The 25,923-nt window shown below is 31.5% G+C and overlaps 6 protein-coding genes across 9 annotated transcripts; 4 read left to right on the plus strand and 2 right to left on the minus strand.

Annotated features, from left to right (window-relative positions):
- LOC109347372 (UDP-glucose 6-dehydrogenase 1-like) lies at positions 196–3,220 on the minus strand. 2 transcript variants are annotated; one of them, XM_019587185.1, is made up of 2 exons: positions 3,108–3,220; positions 196–1,926 (listed from the first exon to the last, which is right to left on the minus strand). In XM_019587185.1, exon 2 carries the CDS (start codon positions 1,899–1,901, stop codon positions 459–461), a length of 1,443 nt encoding a protein of 480 aa, XP_019442730.1. In that variant the 5' UTR covers positions 1,902–1,926; positions 3,108–3,220; the 3' UTR covers positions 196–458. The 2 variants fall into 2 exon arrangements, with proteins under 2 accessions (XP_019442730.1, XP_019442731.1); XM_019587186.1 differs by having other exon boundaries at positions 196–1,911; positions 3,109–3,187.
- LOC109346927 (AP2/ERF domain-containing protein PFD0985w-like) lies at positions 9,198–10,846 on the plus strand. Its single transcript, XM_019586666.1, has 3 exons — positions 9,198–9,937; positions 10,583–10,634; positions 10,760–10,846. The coding sequence occupies exons 1-3, from the start codon at positions 9,276–9,278 to the stop codon at positions 10,844–10,846; spliced, it is 801 nt and encodes a 266-aa protein (XP_019442211.1). The 5' UTR covers positions 9,198–9,275.
- Positions 11,671–14,807, plus strand: LOC109347373 (suppressor of Mek1-like). 2 transcript variants are annotated; one of them, XM_019587188.1, is made up of 8 exons: positions 11,671–12,398; positions 13,050–13,095; positions 13,221–13,316; positions 13,408–13,527; positions 13,688–13,786; positions 14,084–14,143; positions 14,242–14,336; positions 14,471–14,588. In XM_019587188.1, the coding sequence occupies exons 1-8, from the start codon at positions 11,737–11,739 to the stop codon at positions 14,586–14,588; spliced, it is 1,296 nt and encodes a 431-aa protein (XP_019442733.1). In that variant the 5' UTR covers positions 11,671–11,736. The 2 variants fall into 2 exon arrangements, with proteins under 2 accessions (XP_019442733.1, XP_019442732.1); XM_019587187.1 differs by having other exon boundaries at positions 11,672–12,398; positions 13,044–13,095; positions 14,471–14,807.
- On the minus strand, positions 15,703–19,254 carry LOC109347376 (40S ribosomal protein S19-1-like). Its single transcript, XM_019587192.1, has 5 exons — positions 19,243–19,254; positions 17,482–17,594; positions 16,531–16,621; positions 16,224–16,407; positions 15,703–15,986 (listed from the first exon to the last, which is right to left on the minus strand). The coding sequence occupies exons 2-5, from the start codon at positions 17,563–17,565 to the stop codon at positions 15,914–15,916; spliced, it is 432 nt and encodes a 143-aa protein (XP_019442737.1). The 5' UTR covers positions 17,566–17,594; positions 19,243–19,254; the 3' UTR covers positions 15,703–15,913.
- On the plus strand, positions 19,317–23,109 carry LOC109347375 (biotin carboxyl carrier protein of acetyl-CoA carboxylase, chloroplastic-like). 2 transcript variants are annotated; one of them, XM_019587190.1, is made up of 8 exons: positions 19,317–19,560; positions 19,591–19,603; positions 21,208–21,261; positions 21,352–21,509; positions 21,899–22,220; positions 22,354–22,425; positions 22,688–22,753; positions 22,840–23,109. In XM_019587190.1, exons 1-8 carry the CDS (start codon positions 19,442–19,444, stop codon positions 22,861–22,863), a joined length of 828 nt encoding a protein of 275 aa, XP_019442735.1. In that variant the 5' UTR covers positions 19,317–19,441; the 3' UTR covers positions 22,864–23,109. The 2 variants fall into 2 exon arrangements, with proteins under 2 accessions (XP_019442735.1, XP_019442734.1); XM_019587189.1 differs by having other exon boundaries at positions 19,317–19,603.
- On the plus strand, positions 24,007–25,923 carry LOC109346928 (biotin carboxyl carrier protein of acetyl-CoA carboxylase 1, chloroplastic-like; the record flags this gene model as incomplete). The annotated part of the gene is made up of 6 exons (XM_019586667.1): positions 24,007–24,075; positions 24,166–24,323; positions 24,713–25,034; positions 25,168–25,239; positions 25,502–25,567; positions 25,654–25,923. Coding segments are annotated over 6 exons (711 nt in total), but the record flags the coding sequence as incomplete, so codon positions are not given.

Below are 25,923 nucleotides of genomic sequence, written 5' to 3' on the forward strand. Positions count from 1 at the left end.
AGCCTGAAAGTAACAATCTAGACCATGCATATTGGGCATGGGTTGCTTGTTTTCTATGGGAAGTTCTTTATCAGAAAAATCTGTTGCCAACTACACCAATTTCAATTTCATCATGTTTTCTTCAGAACCTAACATATGCTCTACTTTGTACTCAGAAATATCAACAAAAACAATCCCAATCTGGTAATAAACATATTGACCAAACAAAAACAGGTTTCTCTTGTAAATCCATAGAGAGCCAGAACACAAGAATTGGAGTACAATGAAATGCAAGACAAAAGAGTCTCCTACTTTCCCAGAATTTAATGCAAACAACTATGGGAAAGTAAAAATAGGATACAAAAAATTATAACAACAATAACTGAATCAAACTGAATGTCTTCGTGGGAGTGATTTCCGAATACCGAGAATCTGGAACAAAAAAAAGCTGAATGTATAATTTCAGTGATCTGTTCTGTTTAAGCAACAGCTGGCATGTCTTTGAGCCATGCATCCAATGGCTTACCAATTGAGTACACAATGAAGCCAATTTCGCGCAACTTATCGGCATTCACAACATTCCTTCCGTCAAAAACAAATGCTGGTTTTCTCATGTTATCAAATATTCTTTGATAATCAAGATTTTTGAACTCGTCCCACTCGGTCAGAATGCAAACACCATCTGCATCCTTTGCTGCCTCATATGCATCCCAAACCACACTGACTTTCTTATCAGTTGTAGGACTTGCCGGCTGCAAGTGAATCGGGTGGTCCCAATCAAACTTGTTCATCCATAGATCCCTCTGGATTTGGTCCTCAGTTACCTGCGGATCATATATGCTCAGAAACGCTTTGTCGCCGAGTAAACCCTTGCATACATCAATTGCTGGAGTCTCCCTTGTATCACCGGTATCTTTCTTGAATGCAAATCCAAGAATGGCAATCTTTTTTGTTGCAACTGTGTTGAACATAGACGAAACAACACGGTTCACGAAACGACTCTTTTGGTAATCATTAATCTTGATAACTTGTTTCCAGTATTCAGCCACCTCTGGAAGGCCATTGCACTCGCAGATGTAAACAAGGTTCAATATATCTTTCTGGAAGCAGGATCCACCAAAGCCAACACTAGCATTGAGGAACTTCGGTCCGATCCTTGTGTCTGTGCCGACAGCGAATGACACCTGTGAGACATCTGCACCAGTAGCCTCACAAAGTGCTGACATGGCATTAACAGATGAAATCCTCTGAGCCAAGAAGGCATTAGCAGCAAGCTTCGACAACTCTGCGGACCATAGATTTGTAGTGAGAATTCTTTCATCAGGAACCCATTGAGCATAAACATCTTTCAATGATTGAATAGCCTTTTCCCCTTCTGGTGTTTCCCTGCCACCAATGAGAACCCGGTCGGGGTTAAAAAGATCCTTGATTGCAGTTCCTTCAGCAAGGAATTCCGGGTTTGAAAGAATCTGGAATTTGATACCCTTGCTATTGTGAGTCAGAATTTTCTCTATAGCCTCAGCAGTTTTGACAGGGACAGTGGATTTCTCAACAACAATTTTGTTGGACTTCGAGACATCGGCAATCATTCGAGCTGCACTTTCCCAATATGTTAGATCTGCTGCTTTGCCAGCACCAAGACCCTGAGTCTTAGTTGGGGTGTTGACAGAGACAAAAACTATATCAGCCTCAAAGACATGCTTTTCTACATCAGTGCTGAAGAAAAGGTTCTTGCCGCGGCATTGCTTTACTACATCATCAAGGCCTGGCTCGTAGATAGGAAGCTGGTCGCTGTTCCAGGCTGCGATTCGGGATATAGAAATATCAACCACAGCCACTTCAATGGATGGACACTTTAGTGCAATGACTGCCATTGTAGGACCTCCCACATATCCGGCACCAATGCAACAAATCTTCACCATTTTTTCTTTTCTATATTTCCAATTAGAAGTTCAAAGGAATCATTAAACACAAGCACACAATAAAAGCCAATTTGACCTCTTCTATATCAATCATTTGCTTTTCTAGCATTACTAATACAACATAGTGGATGAAACTCCTCTAAAGTGAACAAGTAATGATGTATTAACTCTCGATTTGATAAAGTCCATAGTGATGTCAACCCATTAAATACAACAACAATCAAGCCTTTATCCCACTAGGTGGGGTCGGCTACATGAATTGAACGATATCATAGTGCTTTATCATGAATCTTGTTTAGTGACAAAGCATTGATCTCCAAGTCTTTCTTAATAATTTCACCTAAGTTTTTTCTTGGTCCCCCTCTGTCTTTAGGAATTGGACTAGCCTCTATTTGATTTACTTTCCTTACAGGAGCTTCTAGCGGTCTCCTCCATATATGTCCAAACCACCTAAGTCGTAATTCTACTATTAAATGATCTAACAATAGATATACCCTTTCTTGCTCTCTTCAGAGACAAGAAGAGCATTTTCCCAACATAATAAGGAAAATCAATTTTCTATTGTATTCATTTTGGAGAAAGGAGACAAGACACAATACCTTATGTGTCTAAAAGCTAAAAAATGAATTTATATATTGGTCAACAATATAAACAGCATATATTACTACATATATCTTCTGAATCCAGATCAAGTATGAAGAAAAAAGCTTAGAAGAAGCCAGATCTAACACACATGCATGCAGGGAACAATGATTTAGTGATGAAACTTTTATATGACTACAACATATTGACCATCATCATAGACCAATCTTAGCAAGAAATTGTTATTAGATCCAGCACTAAGTGGAGAAACATAAAAGTTTATGATTTATATTAATACATCAACCATTGATTAGTGACTCTATTGGATCTAATGCTAAAGAGCTATAAACCAAAACCATGACAACATTGAATCAAGCATGAAATCAAAAACAACTTAACAATATGGCTAAAGATCTAAACACTTTTACAAAGATCAGAATCAAACCCATCAATCACTTAGAATTAACTACACCTTATATTATATATAAAAATAAAGAGAAACACAAGATTCAAACACACAATGAGTCAACTCCTAATAAAGCACCAGAATGAAAAAAAGATGCAAAATTTGATAGTTTTTTGAAGTATAGAAACCAAATCAGGAAATGGGGTGTTAAGTTTTTACCTGATGAGTCTCTTTGACTAAGTAAGAAACCAAGACAAGTATGAATGAAGCAAAGAGAGAGAATGGAAGCTTATGTGGAATAAGAAGACACAAAGGATATATATATATATATATATATATATACCCAATGCAAATCTATGTTTGGTACTTGTTATAATTACAGAAAAGGACATGCTTTCTTTCTGAAAATTATAACATCTAGTTGGTGACTTTGCAGTGTAGACAGATCTTCTTTATCTATATTTTTGGACCAAAAAATACCTTTTGTCTATAGATATTTTCTATAAGACAAGTTTATGATATAGGATGAGTAAAAATGTGGCATACATTATGAAATCTCACCTTGTAAATATGTTAAATTCGGATATTTGAAGAAGATAGATTTGTGCGACTTTATTTTCGAAAGGAAATATATTATTTTCATATATTTGAACTCATAATTTTAAGGTAACTTTACCATCTAGTAAATACGAAAGAATTATTATGGGCAATAAATATATTTTTGTCATTTATTTAAGGCAAACATATTCTCATAAAATTGAATTTCATGACACTAAATAATATTTGAAATAAGTTACATTATGTACAATGTTTATTTTCTTTCTAGCATATGGTCTCATAATATGCTTTGAACATATACTTGAATAATATTTCCTCCTAATCATAATTTTGATTTTTCCACTCATAAATAAAAAAAATCAAGACTCACACCAATTTCTAGCTCTTTAATTTGGATTAACAAAGATTAGTACATATATTTATTATGTTATCTTAAAATATATACTACTTTAATACTTTTATAAACAAATATACTCAAAGGAATAGAGTATTATGTTAAATATGTTGGTGGGAAATGTTTAAGGAGAATATTTGTCTAGTTACCAAAAAAATATTTAAGTAGAACATCTCTTTTTAATGCAATGCTTTATATATTTCTTAAATTTGATAATTGTTTTAGTTGCTAAAATATAATAAGATTAAAAAATAAATGATAGATAGAGATAAGTTATATAATATGGATGGGAAAAGTAAAGTGTATGTGAGGGTAAAATTGAAAAAATGGAGGGAATTTACAAATTACACATATGGGCAAAGAATATATCATGGGTATCTCTTCATCATATGGGCAAAAAAATAATCATTTTCGGGTATGTGGTTGTCTCTTGTAATAAATATTACTCATAGGAATCGAATCTTGATATTTTGGTCTTTTTGAGAATTTAGTGGGTCTTACATCACTATATCAACGTCTTGTTGGTAATAATATTTAATTTATACCTTCATACTTCATACCATGTATTTATTTCGGTATGTTTCACAACATAGGATGACATTTAATTAGACTCATATTAAAATACATCAATTTTAGGTGTTTAAAATAAAAAATATTAATAAGTGTTTTAAAAATATTGTGTAAATGAAAAAATATTAAATTAAAAATGATATTTCAATATACATTCACAAGTAAAACTATTTATATTGCATAAATTATATATTGAAAATTATCAAACTTAATTTTTATTGACATTTTTTCCTTTACATTAACTAAATACTGATTGTCTGTCCTTAAAATATGTATTTTTTATAAAAGGAGAAGAAGGGAAAGAGGAAAATGAATGATGAATATAATAAATAGTAGTGTTATTTGAATATAACAAATTTTCTTATAATAAATCAAATTATTTTCATTTTTTATTATTTTCCATCTTTTATCTATCTACCTATATATATATATATATACATATATATATATATATATATATATATATATCATAAAACTCATCAAAACTAAAAGATAATTTAAAGTTACCAAATTTAATTATTAAAATAACATTGTTTTATAATAAGCACTTGATTATCTGGTAGTTGAGTGGTTGAAGTCATGTTTGTTGACAAATATGTTAATAAAGTAATTGATTTCATGGCTAAGCTTGAATTATATTCGTCTTACAAATATAATCTCTTTCATTGCTTTAGTTTTGTTTTGGCTTTTCTTTGTACAAAAAAAATAACTTTTAACGTGATTTTATGCTTTTCTTTTCTTCTTTTGGTTCTAACTTTGTATTAGCATGTGATTTTTCATGTTCTTTAATTTTGTTCTTCTTCTACGAATACTTAGAGCTGTCTTGAGTTGTAACTTAATAAAAGTTCCAGAATAATAAATAATAAAGGTAATCAAAACTATTTAAACTAAGAAAAAAGTTCATTGCATTTCATTTTTCTTTGCCTAACAAAACTCTATAAGTTCTACCTTTTTATTGTTGTGGTTTCAATATCATTTCTCTTGATTTTAATTTTTTAATATTCAATTGAACATTTAAGATATGATTGTGAGATTTATCTTCAAACCTAAGTAGTGATTAAATAAAGTCATTCTAACTTTCCAACTTTTGACATATTGATTCCAATTTTGATGCAAATATTCATAATATAATGTATATTCTTTACTTTATCTAATCTTCCTGTAATACAACTTTTTAGTAAGTTTTAGGTCAAATCAAACTTATAAAATGATTGATTAATAAAATAAGCTTATAATAAAAACTTTAATATTTATGAAGTTGTTATGGTACGAGTATATCACTCATTTATGTATATTACTTTTATTTTATTTAAGAATAAATGATTATTAATAATTAAATGATAAATAATAAATAATATAATGATAATATAAAAAGAGTGGAGATTTACTTAAAAAACTTACTCACGAATTCAAACTATTGGATTTCCTTAGAATTGATGATTATGATGAAGAATAGGTTTAATCTATTTTCTCCCACAACATATATTAATTACATTTCTATTTTTACAATGAGATATATAAATAGATACAAATGTATTACTATTTATAATTTTACTTGTTATTTACACACCATTTTAAAACAGAAAGTTAAGTTTTAGGGTCTATTCACCTTTTTTGTTTACTTTTAAATACTTCACACAAAAAAATAGTATTGTTTTTTACTAATAAAAGACCATACTTAGGATATAATTATTGATAAGTTTTACATGCGCATGATTTTTATGTGCATTTAAGTCAGGAATCAACATCAAAGATTCAAAGAAATATAATTATTATTACACAAGCTTTCATTATAGTAGATGGCGCAAACTTAAAAACTAAGAATGGACTTTGCTTGAGAAGTTAGAAAATATTTGATTACATTTTAAGCCATGAAACAATCAACAATTTAGTATTATCGAAAGTATTCTTTCACCTAGTTGGATAAGGAATTAATCTCTTTCGGGGTTTGTGGTTGTCCCTATTAATAAGTGTCAGTCACAGAAATCGAACACTCAACCTTGTAGATCCAATAAGATCTTACACTATTAGATCAACGTCTTGTTGGTAAACAATCAATAATTTAAAAGATGTAAACATTGAAAGAAACTCTCAAAATAGATATTTTGAAATGGTGGCCCATGGCTATGGCCATGAATTATGATAGCCTACACAATATCATAACAATTATAAGAGAAATATGTCCATTAAAATTCGGCAAGGTATGTTTGGATAATTAAATACTATAAATAAAATAAAATGATTATAACGAGAATGTAAGTTTTTATATTGTTAAGGTATCTTTATCATTTATGTATTAAAAATAGTTGAGTTCTCTAATGCATCTTAGTATTTGATTTTTTTAAAAAGTTATGAACAGATAACGAAAAAGAGAGAGTTTTATTAGGAATATAAAGTATAGCCATTTGTTAGATTTTAATTGTCATTTTAATATTTATAAGATTTTTATATTGTTGGTCATTTTAAGAAATTACTAGCCATTAATTAATTAGTTTTTTCTTGTTTAACATTTGTCTTATATTGTGATTTATAAATTACTCAAAATACTTTTCTTAATCAACGAGAAGTTAATCCAATAGGATAAAAATACATTAGATCTCAAGTGTCATATTAGTCACGAAAGGGATTAATTGTTTACTCATATCCATAGAGTAAAGGAATATCGTTAATTATACAAAAAAAAAAAAAAAAACACTATAACTACATGTAAATAATATTTATAATTCCAAGAGATATTACCAAAAGTTATATTAGTTAAAACTTCATTATTTTACATTGTACTTAACATATTTAATTATTGCTTTAATATGTGTATTACTAGAATGGCTGGATGGAGCTTAAATACATTATTTCTCAAAGATCCACCTTTTTAGTTCATTTCTAAGGACTACAATGAACAAAATCTTTATTTAAAATAGAATGAAATATGTTCAATACTATGTTTTCTTTCCTTGTTCGTTTTTTAGTTTTAATTTCTCCTGCTTAAAAGATATGAGATAAGACTAACTTATTATTTACACTAGATTAATGTTTTTTTTAATATGTATTTTTTTTATAATTCAACACATTTAATTTTATAGGCTAACCCTTTTAGAAATTAGAATTATGAAAATTAAAATTTTAAAAAATAGAATGTACAGAAATGTTGCTAGAATTAATTTTAGAAACACAATAATATATAAGTTTTAAATATAAAGTATTAGTGAGATAAAACATGACAAATCTAATTATTATGTTGTTAGAGTCCTCTAACAACATTTTCTTTAATTTATTTAGAAGTATAGATAAAAATAATGATAAAATAAGTTCATTCAATTTTATTATTCTTATGATCAATGTTTTAAGAACATTTATTGAAGATTCCAATAAAAAATGTAGATGTGCTGAATATTTTGAACATTCATATTCTCTAATAGAACTTTTAGAGGAAAAAATGTATATAATGTATAAGTTTTATATATTATTAGTATATTAATCTATCATTTATATTTAATTATTATTGTGAAAAAATAATACAATTGAATAGTAAATGATATACCGAATATATATAAATCTTTACATTAAGAATGCATAAATATTCCTCTCAAACTTTTGTTTAGGTTCCTTAAGCAAATTTTGAAGGATACTTACTCCCTCCATTCATATTTTTGTTAATGTTTGAAGTTAATATACACAATTTTTTTTATTAAGGAGTATTACATAGTTTCTAAAACATTCCTATTTATTTTATAAAATATATAAGAAAAACATAAACAATTAACGCAAATACTGTAATTATTAAATAAGAATAAGATTTGAAAAATTCACAAAACTTTTAAATTATAAAACAAGGAAAAATATTAAAACAACAAAAATATATGGACTAGAAGGAGTATATCCCAATTTTAATATTAACAAGGTGTTAATCTAATGGGGTAAGAGTTCATTAAATTCTAGGATTACCAAAAGGTCAAACGTTCCTTTCATGTGAGTGAAATTTGTTGGGAGGGACAGTCATGCACCTCAATCTCAATAGAAATTAGTTATTTACCTAAAATGGTGAAATCCCTTGGTAATACTAAAATATATCCCAATTTTAATTTACTTTTTTTTTGCTCCATATTGTCTCATATTCAAATTCGTGACTAGATTCACAAATCCATCATAGGGATCGGTACTATTAATGATATATATCATAGGTAAGAAATTAATTTCTTTCAGGGTGATTGACTACCCTCACAACGAGTATCACTCTCAATGTCTTATATTACTAAACCAATACATTGATAATGGTGAGGGAACAAATTTGACTAAACCAAACAAAGTATAATTAAGGTATATATTGATTAGAAAACTAAGTTCATTATTTCACTAAATATCAATTATATCTTTTCCCAAACACAAAGTTACTATTTTATGTTACTCAATCTTGACCGAGAGGTAATCTTAACATTTTCCCAAAAATTAAAAGTCCAATCATTACTAACCATAAATGAAATTAGACAAAAGAATAAACTATTCCCTGATATAAGGAAATAAGTTATTTCTTATAACTACTAAAATTTAAAATCATGACATATGTCATGTTTAATTATTTTCTACAAAAAAATATTTAAAATTAAACAAAATAATACACATTTTATATTTTTACGAGGAAATACTAGGACTCTGAAGATACCTTATTCTATAAATTTGAAAAACACATTAAATTTGCTTTCAAATAAAAATGAGATTATAAAAATGTTCCCCACGAAAACTAGCCGTTACACAAAACAACGTCTCTCTCTCCAAAACACAAAACAAAAAACGCTCCCAATTCCTATTTTTCCTCCATTCTTCAATTTCTTCAATTCCAAATTTCAAATCCATTTCACACACACAAAAAATGGAACTTTCAAAATCCATCACTGACAAGAAAAATTCATCTTCTGAAAATTTGAATCCAAATTCAACTCCTTCAAAATCAGCTTCTAAGAACCCTGTTATTGTTGCAATGAAGCAGAGAAAGTTCGTTAAAGTGAATAAGAACAATCACAATGATGCAGCAACAGCGTACAATAATCTCAGGGCTTCTCAGGAAGAGTTCTTCAATAATCGTTCATATGAAAATGAAGGAATAGAAGAAGAAGAAGATACTAATAGTGTTTCAATTGAAATCGATGTTGAGAATAATAATGAAGAGGAATCGAAGGAAATTATTAGTATGAGTAGTAATGTAGTGAAAAGAAGAAGAGAAATGGTTTTAGAAGAAGCGAGGAATAGTGTTCCAGAAAATGGTGTTGGAAGAGTGATGCATTTGGTTAAAGCATTTGAAAAGCTTCTATCTATTCCTAATTCAAAGAATGAAGATGATGAAGATGATAATAATAATAATAAGAATAAGAATGTGATGAAATGGGCATTGCCAGGGTTGCAACAAAAATGTGATCAAATTAATTCTGATTCTTTGTTTTGTCAATCAGATTTGGTTTTGACATCACAGAACCTTGGCTTGGATCAAAAGGTTTCGGTTTCGGTTTCTTCTTCTTGGGATAGTAGCCATGCAAGGTTTGAATTTCACAATGCCTATATCATTTGTGATAGTTGCTATATCAGTGTTTTAAATTGATGTTCTCAATGTTTTAAATAATGGTTTTGGAAATGTCGAAAATCTTTAAGTTTCGGACAATTGTAGGTATTTGTTGTCCATGCGGCCACAACTGCTGTTGCGATACGATTTCAGCGACTTCCAAAGTTTGGAAGTTATGTTGTGTTTATAGTAATTGCAGAAAAAAATTGTTAGGTGTCGTCACAACTCCCAAAACAACAATATTACAGCCGCAATTGTGGTGTTATTACTTACTAGAATGGTTTTAATCTGCCAGAAAATGCGGCCAATGCAATTACCATTGCGGCTGCGATATGGTTGCAGAGACTACCACAACCATATGAGTGCAAATTGTGGTTGAGGACCATAATTTAAAACTCTAGTTAACAACATTGCCAACCATGTCCTCTACCGGGTTCCTAGTAACTATGTGTGATTGCTTGGTGGACTTATAACATGTAATTCGTTAACCAAATGTTGTTAACCAACTTATGACACGAAATGGTGTTTAATTTTGTGTCTGCAAATAACAGCATCATTAATAGTTCTAACTTTTTTCATGAGTTGTGTATTGATGTTTGTTTAATTTGTTATGTTTCTTGAAGCTGCAGTGTGTCTAGCAGGAATTCTTCTGGGGGTAGAAGAAGCAGGAGAAATGTAAGATTTTAGATACTGTTATATCTAAGGACTAATGCCTTTTACAAAAGATATTTAAGCACTAATGAAGAATTATTGTTAATGATTTACTAATCAAGTTTTGGATTTTGATGAATGTATTTCAGAGCTTGGAATCATCTGGAACTTTAGGAGGAAGGAGGTGGAAGAAGAAGAGATTACCAAAAGGTCAAACGTTCCTTTCATGTGAGTGAAATTTGTTGGGAGGGACAGTCATGCACCTCAATCTCAATAGAAATTAGTTATTTACCTAAAATGGTGAAATCCCTTGGTAATACTAAAATATATCCCAATTTTAATTTACTTTTTTTTTGCTCCATATTGTCTCATATTCAAATTCGTGACTAGATTCACAAATCCATCATAGGGATCGGTACTATTAATGATATATATCATAGGTAAGAAATTAATTTCTTTCAGGGTGATTGACTACCCTCACAACGAGTATCACTCTCAATGTCTTATATTACTAAACCAATACATTGATAATGGTGAGGGAACAAATTTGACTAAACCAAACAAAGTATAATTAAGGTATATATTGATTAGAAAACTAAGTTCATTATTTCACTAAATATCAATTATATCTTTTCCCAAACACAAAGTTACTATTTTATGTTACTCAATCTTGACCGAGAGGTAATCTTAACATTTTCCCAAAAATTAAAAGTCCAATCATTACTAACCATAAATGAAATTAGACAAAAGAATAAACTATTCCCTGATATAAGGAAATAAGTTATTTCTTATAACTACTAAAATTTAAAATCATGACATATGTCATGTTTAATTATTTTCTACAAAAAAATATTTAAAATTAAACAAAATAATACACATTTTATATTTTTACGAGGAAATACTAGGACTCTGAAGATACCTTATTCTATAAATTTGAAAAACACATTAAATTTGCTTTCAAATAAAAATGAGATTATAAAAATGTTCCCCACGAAAACTAGCCGTTACACAAAACAACGTCTCTCTCTCCAAAACACAAAACAAAAAACGCTCCCAATTCCTATTTTTCCTCCATTCTTCAATTTCTTCAATTCCAAATTTCAAATCCATTTCACACACACAAAAAATGGAACTTTCAAAATCCATCACTGACAAGAAAAATTCATCTTCTGAAAATTTGAATCCAAATTCAACTCCTTCAAAATCAGCTTCTAAGAACCCTGTTATTGTTGCAATGAAGCAGAGAAAGTTCGTTAAAGTGAATAAGAACAATCACAATGATGCAGCAACAGCGTACAATAATCTCAGGGCTTCTCAGGAAGAGTTCTTCAATAATCGTTCATATGAAAATGAAGGAATAGAAGAAGAAGAAGATACTAATAGTGTTTCAATTGAAATCGATGTTGAGAATAATAATGAAGAGGAATCGAAGGAAATTATTAGTATGAGTAGTAATGTAGTGAAAAGAAGAAGAGAAATGGTTTTAGAAGAAGCGAGGAATAGTGTTCCAGAAAATGGTGTTGGAAGAGTGATGCATTTGGTTAAAGCATTTGAAAAGCTTCTATCTATTCCTAATTCAAAGAATGAAGATGATGAAGATGATAATAATAATAATAAGAATAAGAATGTGATGAAATGGGCATTGCCAGGGTTGCAACAAAAATGTGATCAAATTAATTCTGATTCTTTGTTTTGTCAATCAGATTTGGTTTTGACATCACAGAACCTTGGCTTGGATCAAAAGGTTTCGGTTTCGGTTTCTTCTTCTTGGGATAGTAGCCATGCAAGGTTTGAATTTCACAATGCCTATATCATTTGTGATAGTTGCTATATCAGTGTTTTAAATTGATGTTCTCAATGTTTTAAATAATGGTTTTGGAAATGTCGAAAATCTTTAAGTTTCGGACAATTGTAGGTATTTGTTGTCCATGCGGCCACAACTGCTGTTGCGATACGATTTCAGCGACTTCCAAAGTTTGGAAGTTATGTTGTGTTTATAGTAATTGCAGAAAAAAATTGTTAGGTGTCGTCACAACTCCCAAAACAACAATATTACAGCCGCAATTGTGGTGTTATTACTTACTAGAATGGTTTTAATCTGCCAGAAAATGCGGCCAATGCAATTACCATTGCGGCTGCGATATGGTTGCAGAGACTACCACAACCATATGAGTGCAAATTGTGGTTGAGGACCATAATTTAAAACTCTAGTTAACAACATTGCCAACCATGTCCTCTACCGGGTTCCTAGTAACTATGTGTGATTGCTTGGTGGACTTATAACATGTAATTCGTTAACCAAATGTTGTTAACCAACTTATGACACGAAATGGTGTTTAATTTTGTGTCTGCAAATAACAGCATCATTAATAGTTCTAACTTTTTTCATGAGTTGTGTATTGATGTTTGTTTAATTTGTTATGTTTCTTGAAGCTGCAGTGTGTCTAGCAGGAATTCTTCTGGGGGTAGAAGAAGCAGGAGAAATGTAAGATTTTAGATACTGTTATATCTAAGGACTAATGCCTTTTACAAAAGATATTTAAGCACTAATGAAGAATTATTGTTAATGATTTACTAATCAAGTTTTGGATTTTGATGAATGTATTTCAGAGCTTGGAATCATCTGGAACTTTAGGAGGAAGGAGGTGGAAGAAGAAGAAGCAGCTAAAAGTCACTAGCCAAAAACCATTCAAGCTAAGAACAGAGGTAACTAATGACTAATAACTCATTTGTTTTGCTATAAATTAATATAACTTTGGATAGTTAATAACATTTGTAATGCAATACTAATATGTAGCAAAGGGGAAAATTGAAGGAGGAGGAATTTATGAACAAGCTACAACAAATGATGTCAGAAGAAGAGAAGTTGAGGAAACCTGTTGCACAGGGTCTTCCATGGACAACAGATAAACCAGAGGTAAGGTCATTTTGTTATGCTAGTCATTGGTTTAAGATTCATATGATTGTAGTGCAGTCCAAAAAAAATTGCACAACTTATAGTCAAAGTCATACTCATGTTCATACTTGATAATGTGTTACTTAGCTATAGTATATTCTTACTGTGCCAACTGTTTCAGTGTTTGGTTAAACCTCCTGTGAAAGAAAGCACAAAGCCTATTGACCTGAAGCTTCATAGTGATGTTCGTGCAATCGATCGTGCTGAGTTTGATCATCAGGTGCTTCTTTCATCTGTTTCTTGCTTTTCTCACTGCATTTTAGTTCATTATACATCATGAAGTACAATCTTCTTTGAGCGCACAAGAGCACGCTACGGTTATTTTTTCTTTATGATGATGACAAATCAATATGGCGTCGTTCAATCCATGCAGCCGACCCCACCTAGTGGGATAAAAAGCTTGGTTGTTGTTGTTGATGATTTTAAGTGCTGAATTCGATTGAGTTACTTGAATGATTCTTTTGGGGATAAATACAAATGAAGAAAACAAAAGTTTGATGAATGCTTAATTTTATAGGTGGCAGAAAAAATGAGCTTGATGGAACAATACAGATTGGAAAAGGAAAGACAACAGAAGGTACACACTATCTGTCTAATCTCTAATCAGTCTTGAACTGATTTACCATGTTTCCTTCCATCTAAAATGCTGATATTTTGTAAATTACTCCATTGTAGTTGGAAGAAGAGGAAAAAATCAGAAGGTTGAGGAAGGAACTAGTTCCAAAAGCACAACCTATGCCTTATTTTGATAGACCTTTTGTCCCAAGGAGGTAATGGTTGATCTAGTCTCATGATTAATAATCTTAGGAAAAAAATTATATATATATTCTTTTGACAATGTTTAGCACATTATTTTGGGTTCATTTGTTCAATGTCTATCTCATTTATAATTTCTGCATGCAAGGTCAATGAAGCATCCAACTATACCTAAAGAACCCAGGTTTCACATACCCCAACATAAGAAGATCAAGTGTTGCTTGTCATGGAATGACATGAACCCATGCTCCTCCTACCTCAATTAAGATTCCAAAAAGATCATTTGTTGATGTGAAGTGAATAATGGTTTTCTCAGTTTTGCATCCTTCTCAATTGTGTATAAGGGCAACCAATATATAGTAGCAAATTCTTTTTTGCCTTTGGTCAGTTATAGTGCAATGATCTTTGTACTGTGTTTCAAATTGATGTTATGGCATTGCAATTGGCTTGGAATCTTTTCATCAAAAATGAAACCATTGCTCTATTTTCTTTCTTTCTTTTTTGTTATTGTGAATTAACTACATAGAACAAATAAATTCAAAACTAAAAAAGGTGGGTGTCAAACTGTTCATTGTATGAATCAGAAAAATCTCAATAGTTTTGAACATGAACAAATGAATTCAAAACCAATCAACTACCCTATGAAATTGATTCAATGACTTTCCAATAATGTTTGATTTTAAATTTGTAAACTTGTGATGAATCAGAATAATCTCAAATGTTTGAGCTGATATAATATCTGTACTGTAAAATTGTGTAATTAATAAGTCAGGCAATGATTGTTAAATTCTCATCTCAAAAAGATTATAAGATTAGGTGGTGGAATCAAGTGAACTTGCATACAAACTTGGATTTTGAGAAAATGGGTAAAGTCACATAAATACACAACTTCACTAATTCAAAAGTTCAATTAGCCAACAAAATTACATTCTCCAAATACTATGAAATACAAATTAATCACTTTTCACAAATTCCTAATTGGTCTTCATGATAAGTTCCTGTTCTTACTTCAACTTATTATACTATAAACTTCTTGCTCTTGGTTTGGCTTGAATCTAAAACTCATGTAATTTATTAAACTCCAAAATGGTTAGACATTAGACAATAAAATAAAGTCCACAAAATATTTCAAAAGTTTAACCTCAGCATCCTATGGAAAAATAGGAAATACTTCTAAACTTCAAGGTGAAAATTGTGTAAGCCAATCATCATCAACATAAATTTTGTGACATAGATAATAGATCTATGACTCAGATAAAAATAAGCTTCTCTTCTCTACTTCTTGACTCAAAAAGAAGTGTAATTGATGAAAATGCAGATCAGAGAGAGAGAGAAATTGTAGTTGCCGTAGAGCAAACAATACTTAAGTTTCAAGTTTTTATAATGCAATGATAATTTAAACCAAAACCTTAATGACAAAATCCAAACAAGAATTAAGGATAAACATTAAACAAAACTAAAAATTGTAAAATGCACAGAAAACTGGGTGGTTCAATCCTTAACATTCCATTGATGCATTCTACCATCAAACTTAAAACTAAAGAACATGCAATGAAGTAAAATTAGTCCTCAATAACAAAGCCAATTCCATTCAAGGAGCAATCACAATTCGCCCAGCAACCTGATCAAGGTCCCTTCGACCATTGGAAGTGATTCTCCTACCTCTGCAACATAATAACAACAAACAAGTTCAATGATGATAAGATACAACTTTGTAGAATTGTCTTAAAAAAACAAGGTTTAAACAATTGCAAGTTGTTTAAATCTATCTTCTCAAAGCAAGGACTTCGGATGTAGGAATAAAATGGAATACAAGTATGACCCTTCATGTAAAAGTTGCCAACCCTAGTAATTCTTTTATATTTAGCCATTTTGGTATTTAAGGATGCAACAAGACTTACCCCTTGGGATCAATCTCAACAATTTTCACAATTTCCAACTGTTGCAAAATGTGCCTTGCAATACCACCACTGCTCTTGCAGAAATGCGAGGGACGGCTACCGTTACTCTTGCTTCCACCATAGATCCTCCTAAAAGCACCAACACCAAGACCACCCCTCAAGTAGATCTTTCTTGCCATGGAGGCTGTATCACAAAGGTTGAAATTCATTAGCATGGAAGGAAATATCATAAGAACATTTACAAATAGATGAATGATGTAAGTGAACACATTCATACTAGAATATGAGAAAACTTGAATATACTCACCAGCCCTAATATAATACCAGTCAGGGTCATAAGGGGCCAGCTCCTTAAACTTGGCCGTTTTCACAATATCGGTCCACTCTGGAAGCTCGATCTGTTTAACAACCAGATACAAATTACAGAGGAAAATAGCCTTCCATAAACTAGACAAATTATTTCATTCAAGAAAAAAAACACTTAAACAGGAAACTAATATGCACACAAAACCCTACCAACCAAAAGAAACACCAGCAACACTACACACCAAAACTTTCACATTGTCTATTTAGGATTTTGTAAAAATAAACACTTGATGTTGAAATCATGATTTTAGGATCACATAAGGAACCAAAAGTGTTCATTTTTACATAAGGAACCAAAAGTGATTATTTTTACATAAAAAGTGAACCAAAAGTGTTTATTTTTTCACCTAATGAAAAAAAGGATACCAAAAGGGAAGATAACACACAATAAATTATCAAACTTGTAACCAGACAAAAAAAATGTTTCTGATTCTACACATTGTTCTTCGAAAGTGACCAGAGAATCACTTGGTAAGAACTAAAATAGACCCTGCTCTTTCAAACAACAAACACTACTTTCAATATCCAGATATTACATGAAATTCCATTTTTTCTCATCAGTAATATTAAATCTGAGTCCAGAGCTTCAAATCAAATATTTATCAACATTAACAACATTCATCTGAGTTTGACAACATTATTTTCACAACAAACATAAAAATCAAAAACCCACTACTCAAAACAATTGATTTACTTAACACAATGCCAGATAGCATATATATTTTCCACACATCAAGAACATAATAATCCAAACAAATTATAATAATCAGAAGAAAAAACCCAAAACCCAAAAACACAAATCAAAACATAAAGCTACATAACAAAAACAAATTCAACATAAAAAAACGAAGAAACAAATGAAATAGGAAAGATAAAGGTAGAGAAATTGAACCTTTCCAGAACGCTTAAGATGAGCAGAATAAGCCTTGACGAACTCATGAGGTGAGACATCTTTCACTGTCTTTGCAGTCGCCATGGCTGATCTCTCAATTTCTCTCTCTTCTGCTTCAATTAGGTTTTGATTCTTTGGTGAAGAGTTCAATATAAATCGCTGCCTCAAATTTCAAATTAGGGTTTTTGCTTTGAATCGGGTTGGCCCAATAACTAAGTCCATAGATTTATCCAATGCTCTTTTATTTATATTTATTTATTGGGCCTTTATGAAGAAAATTGTGTTTTTGAATTTTATTATTGTTAACATAGATATTCTTATACAAACAATATTCTTCTCATCTTATAATTATATGGATCAAATAAATATATTCCTTAGCAGAAAAATCATGTGTTGAAAATTAACATTTAATATACCAATTTTTTTTTTTAGTATATTGTCATTTGCTTTAGACTTGATATATATGACTTTACCTTAAAATGAATTTTAAGCCTTTAATGCTCTTTATTTGAGATCATATGTTTGATTTTTACACTAAAAATTAAAACCACTTTATTTGCAATAGTTAGTAGTGTAAATTTTCTCTTACCACAAACTTGTATTTAGTCCCATGAATATTATATAAATAATGAGGATAAATATTCAATCATTTATTGAATTCAAACAATAAATATAAGAATATTTGCTCTTGGATGCTCACACTCATAATATAGTATTTGAGTTTAATTTTAACATTGTCTTTCAATGACATCAAACTTTAAAGACATTTTTATATTGGATAAACATGTCTAAGTTTTTGGGTAACTTTTGTGTTAGATGCACACTTCATATGAACAATTTGCTTATTTGATGCACTTTCATTTGGAATAAAATATGTCATATTTTATTTTAAGCCCTTGTGCCCATTGTCTAAGTTCTTGATAATATTTTTCATAGATAATTATATAAAACGATATAAGCATAAATACTATAACATATATATAGTACCATATTAAAGATAACAATATTATAACCACATATCATACTGCTACAAATCTAAGAGATCATTTAAAGATATCTTAAAAGTTAAAACATATGATTATTGAATCACTATAGAGATATAAAATATATCAATCAATTACACAAAAACAATTACTATCTTAACAAAGGTAATATTCTTAGTTATCATTTATCATATCTCATCTCTCATCCAAATATTCTTAATGGAAAACTTTATTTAGATAAGGAAAATTATATTATTTTATGAAATTATTTGGTATTGCTCTAATCTAAAATGAGATTGAAGTGCTTTGAAATATGTAACTTCTTATCAGAATGAATAACATCTATTTTTTCTATATAATGATAAATATCATTTTTATCATACGGTCTACCTCATTCTTAACCAAACATATATTTTGCCACTTTCTCTCTTTATTCTTATTTAAAAGTAGAATTTATAAATAAAAATAATGATAATATTTTTAGAGTTTAAAATCTATGCACGGTTGATGTAAAATTCTTTACACTGTCGGTAATTCATTAATCATTAATTTGTATTACTTTTGGTTGAAAGTCAATAAAAATTAAAAAATAAATGGTAGATGATATGTTATATTTTTATTATCTTAAGAACAATCTTATAAAAAACTGATTATGGTAGTTTGGATTTTTGATGCATAAGCATAATTTAATGTTGTCTAAAGTTAGTTAAACCTACTCATGTGACGTTAATGGTTGCATCGTAATCATCGAACACATACTTTTAATTCTAAAGCCCACACTCTCTTCTTCTCTTCATTTTCTCCATCCATTTCCATTATTACCACATTATTGCATTATCCATTCCATCATTTTCTTCTTTCTCAGATTCCTCACACCTTCTATATTTCCACCATTCCTTGCAGATCAATAAACCCTTTGAGCAAAGAAGAAACAAAAATCATTTTTTTATTTGTGGGGTTCTTGGTTGGTTCCAAAAATGGCTTCTTTCTCTGTTCCATGTCCAAAATGCCCTTGTCCTTCTTCTTCCCTTTTGGGGTTGAAATCTAACAAGGTACCTTTTCAGAATGGGTTGTTGTGTTTGAAGACATCTCAATCATTTGGATCTTTGTCTTCTGAGTCAGCAACATTTGGGATTCGGGTATGTGATTATCTAGAATATGAATTTGGCTTTGAATTCATAGATAAGATCCTATTGATTTGTTTACATTTTAGCCATTTTTGTCAATTTATGTGGTTTATTGTTTTATTTATATGCTTATGTGTCACCTCGACCTAAAGGTGTTTGCATTGTTACCTAGAGGTTATGACTTCAAATCTCTCGCTTGCATGGATAATGTTGAGTATATTTGTGGTTCTCGGAGTCTCGTGTACTGGTCCGCGTGTAGTTAATTAATGTAATAATTATTGGTTAAGTAGGCAAAGGTTAGTTCATAGTTACAGAATTCGCCTGCCAAAACCTATGGATTGCGTACTAATTCACGCCTTCCAAATCGCGGTGTGTTCGCAACTCAGTTCGCAGCCATTGGCGACTTGGTTCACAGCTGTTAGAGAACCCAGCCATGGATGCTTTACGTACCCCAAACTCTGAAGATAGATCCTTTTTTCTCAGTATGTATTCTATTTTTTGATTTCATGGCAGTGGATAGTGACCGTAAAAGAGTTGGAAATAGAAGAAGGATGACAGCTCGAAACTTGAGGGAAGACAAAAACCCTAAACAAAACCAGTTATAAGTTGCGGGTTGGCCCATTTAGGGCTTAATTTTGTGGGTTGGACCACTAAAGTTGTGAGATTAGACATTTTTAGTCTCATTTTAACTTAGATTTACAAATTGCATTTGAACTGATTATACATAATAAAAAATGTAGTTTATTAGCATATGAACTTATTTATATGGCTTAGTTTTCATGAATATGTGCTATAATTTAACCTTTAACTAATAAGTAAATAACATAAAATATAATAATAGTGTGTCTCAACTAAAAAGTACCACAAAACAAACTAGTGTACTGACTAAGTATACCCCTTGCGTACCCAGTATTTGGCAAATAGCGTATCGCGTACTCGAACCGAAGATTACCGCGTATCATGTGACTATGGGTTAGCTACGTTGTCCTTATTTTTTGTTTTATTTATCTGCATATTATGAACATTTCAACAGTGCTTTCATCAACTGATTTATTTCAGTAACAAAGAAGGAAATGGTACTTCATCAATTGGTTTTCTGGGTGTTTCTGAATGAATGTGCATGTTTAAATGGAATTCCACCATGCGAGATCAATGTTTTTATCAAGAGTTAATACAATATTTGTAGAATATAATATGCAAGCATCAATATCATGAAGTCAGTTAAATATGCACATTTATGCTTTAGGATGCATTCTTTTTTATTATGCTCATGTTAGTTCTTCCACATCCGATTTCCTACTTGGGAACTGCAACTAAATTTTTCGGCATGTTATCTATCACCAGCAAAAGTTCATCACATTCTTGTATTTGACAGATCTTTGTGCACAACTAAAACTACAAAGCATTCAGGTCATTGCACATGTAGTCTTAGCTATCATTAGTTTCCAATGTTCTTGACATTGGAGAGATTCATAATTTATCCGTCTAAGCAATTTTAGTTTGTATATGGTGTCTGATTCACCGAATAAGTAATAAATGTTTGTCAAAGGATTTGCAGCTATACCCTTTCCCTGGTAATTTAATTGTCCCATTGTTGTTATTGTTGTCTCCTGCAGTGCCTTAACAGAAAGCAATTTTCCGTCGGAAAGCTTCAAGCAAAACTCAATGAGGTCAGTTCACATCGACTTTTACTTTGAACGAAAACTATTATCCTGCTGTTCAAATGTGTTCTCTTCTTCCTGAGATTTTGTACATCATAGGCTGATACTGTTGAAAATTCAAAATCTGCACCTGTACTCAATGGACCTACTGTCCCTTCATCAAACGAGGAAGAACATAATGGGAAACTCGCTGATGGTACTGCTGCAAATGAATCTTCGATTTCTGCCTTCTTGACTCAAGTTGCAGACCTTGTCAAGTAAGACTAAGCAGTTGCGATTTGCATCTATCACATTTTTTTTTATTTTAGAATGAATACCCACTTTGGTTCTTATAAATTTTTGTATGTACCAAATTGATCCCGAGAAAAATAAAACTTCAAACTAGTACTGAAATATTGCAAATGTGAGTCAAAATAGTATCTATAAGGGGTCATAAAAATGCTAAAAAGGTTACTAATTTGACCCACATTTGATATTTTTGGAGACTATTGCGAGGCTTTCAATTTTTCAGGGACCAAATTGGTAGACACAAATTTTGAGAGACCAAAATAGTTATTTACCCTTTATTTTATAACTATCATTATATCCATGTTAGGACATGAATTATTTCCTTTGTTTTTATTTAATGTTATATTTCCTTGGGCAGACTTGTAGATTCCCGAGATATTGTGGAATTGCAACTTAAGCAATCAGGTTGCGAGCTCGTGATAAGAAAACAAGAAGCTTTGCAGCCTCCACCAGCCTCGACTATAGCACCAGCATCACCGCCGTATCCTTATCCAACATATCAAGCTCCACCAGCACCAGCACCACCTGCTCCAGCTCCTGCCAGCCCACCACCTTCAAAAGCAGTACCCGCCTTACCTTCTCCGGGGAAAGCAAGCACATCATCTCACCCACCACTGAAATGTCCAATGGCAGGAACCTTTTATCGGAGTCCAGCACCCAGTGAACCTCCATTTGTCAAAGTATGTAGCCATGCTTGGTTTTAATAGCACACTTCTCTGTTGATTCTGCCATATTTCAATTTTCAACTAATCATTCCGGCTTTTACGTATAAACAAAACAATGAATGACCTAATCACTTTGTTGATGCTTCAGGTGGGCGACAAAGTTCAGAAAGGCCAGGTTATTTGCATTATCGAGGCTATGAAGCTGATGAATGAAATCGAGGTATATGTATCATATTTGTTTTTCCTGTTTTTTCCTATATTTTATCAACCTTTCTCTTTTTACTATGTTGTTTGATTTTCTATCTATACATAAGAAATCTGTATATTATAACAAACACAAAAGCATAGACATTGTAAAGCTGTTCCAAAATTGTTTCATTTTCTCTATTTCCATATCTCTTAACCTCATTATCTCCAATTACTTAATTTTCCCAACTCTCATAACACCAATATCATGGTTCCCCTTCATTGCTCGGTGGCAGGCTGATCAATCGGGAACAATAGCCGAGATAATAGCGGAGGATGGGAAACCAGTCAGCGTAGACACGGTATCGTTTCTCTCTTTCTCTCTTTATGTTTATCTACAAAATAACATGATTCAGTTCTCTAACTTCAATACTTGTGCCCCATGCAGCCTCTTTTTGTAATAGTTCCATGAGTACCAGAAGAGACATTACTTGGAAGTTGATGAGCCTTTGTTGGATAACATGAATATGTTGATTTAGATTTTGTGTTGTTTAGAAATTTCATGAGTGATAATGGTTGTGTCATTTTAAGACATAAAAGTCCTAAGTATATGAAAATGAATATTGGAATTTTTAACTTCAATCAGTTTTCATATCTGTAGTACCAAAATTTTCTATATTGTTGGTTGTTATGTTATTACTGTAATTTGTTTTAGATAAAACAATCTTGTCCCTTTCATGAAATGCTAGATAAAGTGTGCCATTTTCCAAGCTCCTTGGTTTAAATTCCTTGACACCATTGTATTTTTTTGTACTATCAAGGGTATTTCATCAGGTAAGGAATTAATCATTTTCGGGATGCGTGACTATCCTTATCAGGAATTGAACTATTGACTTTTTGGTCATCTTGAGAATATAGTGAGGTCTTACACTATTAAACTAATACTTTATTGGTTGACACCATTGTATTTGAAACACAGTGAATCACATTTTTTGATCATTAAGCTAAATATAATACAACTGTAATTTAAAACATTTCTAAAATTGTTGAGAATAAAAAGCTTACAAGTAGGGTTAGTGCATATATCCGTTTCAGTCAATAATAACATGAAGTACTCAATACTAAGATCAGTCTATTGGGTAATAGAACACACATTATGATGAAAGTGTCAACTTTCAAGCTTGAACAATGCGCGAATTAACTAAATGATTTTTTTAAATATAATAGGAGGTGGAAATGAGTCGAACCGAAGTTGACTTAGCTCAGTTCGATTAGAAAGACTTGAGTCGAGTTTAATGCATATGATTTTTCAGCTTAAGATTAACTCAATAGTTCAAAAACTTTCAAACGGATTATAAAGATGGCAAAATGGGCCCGCAAAAATTTAAGCAGGAGCGGACATGACTGCGTTGACTTAACGGATAAAATGGCATGTCCTGCCCGTCTTAAAACAGGCTAACAAACATGCAGGCAGCCCACGAGCATTGATGAATAATTTTAAAATAAAAAAAAGTTTGTATATGGTGTCTGATTCACCGAATAAGTAATAAATGTTTGTCAAAGGATTTGCAGCTATACCCTTTCCCTGGTAATTTAATTGTCCCATTGTTGTTATTGTTGTCTCCTGCAGTGCCTTAACAGAAAGCAATTTTCCGTCGGAAAGCTTCAAGCAAAACTCAATGAGGTCAGTTCACATCGACTTTTACTTTGAACGAAAACTATTATCCTGCTGTTCAAATGTGTTCTCTTCTTCCTGAGATTTTGTACATCATAGGCTGATACTGTTGAAAATTCAAAATCTGCACCTGTACTCAATGGACCTACTGTCCCTTCATCAAACGAGGAAGAACATAATGGGAAACTCGCTGATGGTACTGCTGCAAATGAATCTTCGATTTCTGCCTTCTTGACTCAAGTTGCAGACCTTGTCAAGTAAGACTAAGCAGTTGCGATTTGCATCTATCACATTTTTTTTTATTTTAGAATGAATACCCACTTTGGTTCTTATAAATTTTTGTATGTACCAAATTGATCCCGAGAAAAATAAAACTTCAAACTAGTACTGAAATATTGCAAATGTGAGTCAAAATAGTATCTATAAGGGGTCATAAAAATGCTAAAAAGGTTACTAATTTGACCCACATTTGATATTTTTGGAGACTATTGCGAGGCTTTCAATTTTTCAGGGACCAAATTGGTAGACACAAATTTTGAGAGACCAAAATAGTTATTTACCCTTTATTTTATAACTATCATTATATCCATGTTAGGACATGAATTATTTCCTTTGTTTTTATTTAATGTTATATTTCCTTGGGCAGACTTGTAGATTCCCGAGATATTGTGGAATTGCAACTTAAGCAATCAGGTTGCGAGCTCGTGATAAGAAAACAAGAAGCTTTGCAGCCTCCACCAGCCTCGACTATAGCACCAGCATCACCGCCGTATCCTTATCCAACATATCAAGCTCCACCAGCACCAGCACCACCTGCTCCAGCTCCTGCCAGCCCACCACCTTCAAAAGCAGTACCCGCCTTACCTTCTCCGGGGAAAGCAAGCACATCATCTCACCCACCACTGAAATGTCCAATGGCAGGAACCTTTTATCGGAGTCCAGCACCCAGTGAACCTCCATTTGTCAAAGTATGTAGCCATGCTTGGTTTTAATAGCACACTTCTCTGTTGATTCTGCCATATTTCAATTTTCAACTAATCATTCCGGCTTTTACGTATAAACAAAACAATGAATGACCTAATCACTTTGTTGATGCTTCAGGTGGGCGACAAAGTTCAGAAAGGCCAGGTTATTTGCATTATCGAGGCTATGAAGCTGATGAATGAAATCGAGGTATATGTATCATATTTGTTTTTCCTGTTTTTTCCTATATTTTATCAACCTTTCTCTTTTTACTATGTTGTTTGATTTTCTATCTATACATAAGAAATCTGTATATTATAACAAACACAAAAGCATAGACATTGTAAAGCTGTTCCAAAATTGTTTCATTTTCTCTATTTCCATATCTCTTAACCTCATTATCTCCAATTACTTAATTTTCCCAACTCTCATAACACCAATATCATGGTTCCCCTTCATTGCTCGGTGGCAGGCTGATCAATCGGGAACAATAGCCGAGATAATAGCGGAGGATGGGAAACCAGTCAGCGTAGACACGGTATCGTTTCTCTCTTTCTCTCTTTATGTTTATCTACAAAATAACATGATTCAGTTCTCTAACTTCAATACTTGTGCCCCATGCAGCCTCTTTTTGTAATAGTTCCATGAGTACCAGAAGAGACATTACTTGGAAGTTGATGAGCCTTTGTTGGATAACATGAATATGTTGATTTAGATTTTGTGTTGTTTAGAAATTTCATGAGTGATAATGGTTGTGTCATTTTAAGACATAAAAGTCCTAAGTATATGAAAATGAATATTGGAATTTTTAACTTCAATCAGTTTTCATATCTGTAGTACCAAAATTTTCTATATTGTTGGTTGTTATGTTATTACTGTAATTTGTTTTAGATA

Source organism: Lupinus angustifolius, chromosome LG05, assembly GCF_001865875.1.
Source record: "Lupinus angustifolius cultivar Tanjil chromosome LG05, LupAngTanjil_v1.0, whole genome shotgun sequence".
Lineage (NCBI taxonomy): Eukaryota > Viridiplantae > Streptophyta > Magnoliopsida > Fabales > Fabaceae > Lupinus > Lupinus angustifolius.

Coding starts and splice junctions, on each gene's coding strand:
- LOC109347375 (XM_019587189.1), top strand. CDS start 19,442: ATGGCTTCTTTCTCTGTTCCATGTCCAAAATGCCCTTGTCCTTCTTCT. Junction 22,426..22,687: donor AGCTGATGAATGAAATCGAG/GTATATGTATCA, acceptor GCTCGGTGGCAG/GCTGATCAATCGGGAACAAT. Junction 22,754..22,839: donor AACCAGTCAGCGTAGACACG/GTATCGTTTCTC, acceptor TGCCCCATGCAG/CCTCTTTTTGTAATAGTTCC.
- LOC109346927 (XM_019586666.1), top strand. CDS start 9,276: ATGGAACTTTCAAAATCCATCACTGACAAGAAAAATTCATCTTCTGAA. Junction 9,938..10,582: donor TGGGATAGTAGCCATGCAAG/GTTTGAATTTCA, acceptor TGTTTCTTGAAG/CTGCAGTGTGTCTAGCAGGA. Junction 10,635..10,759: donor GTAGAAGAAGCAGGAGAAAT/GTAAGATTTTAG, acceptor AATGTATTTCAG/AGCTTGGAATCATCTGGAAC.
- LOC109347372 (XM_019587185.1), bottom strand. CDS start 1,901: ATGGTGAAGATTTGTTGCATTGGTGCCGGATATGTGGGAGGTCCTACA.
- LOC109347376 (XM_019587192.1), bottom strand. CDS start 17,565: ATGGCGACTGCAAAGACAGTGAAAGATGTCTCACCTCATGAGTTCGTC. Junction 16,622..17,481: donor ATCTTAAGCGTTCTGGAAAG/GTTCAATTTCTC, acceptor GTTGTTAAACAG/ATCGAGCTTCCAGAGTGGAC. Junction 15,987..16,223: donor GTTGAGATTGATCCCAAGGG/GTAAGTCTTGTT, acceptor ATTATGTTGCAG/AGGTAGGAGAATCACTTCCA.
- LOC109347373 (XM_019587187.1), top strand. CDS start 11,737: ATGGAACTTTCAAAATCCATCACTGACAAGAAAAATTCATCTTCTGAA. Junction 13,317..13,407: donor CATTCAAGCTAAGAACAGAG/GTAACTAATGAC, acceptor ACTAATATGTAG/CAAAGGGGAAAATTGAAGGA. Junction 13,787..14,083: donor GTGCTGAGTTTGATCATCAG/GTGCTTCTTTCA, acceptor TTAATTTTATAG/GTGGCAGAAAAAATGAGCTT.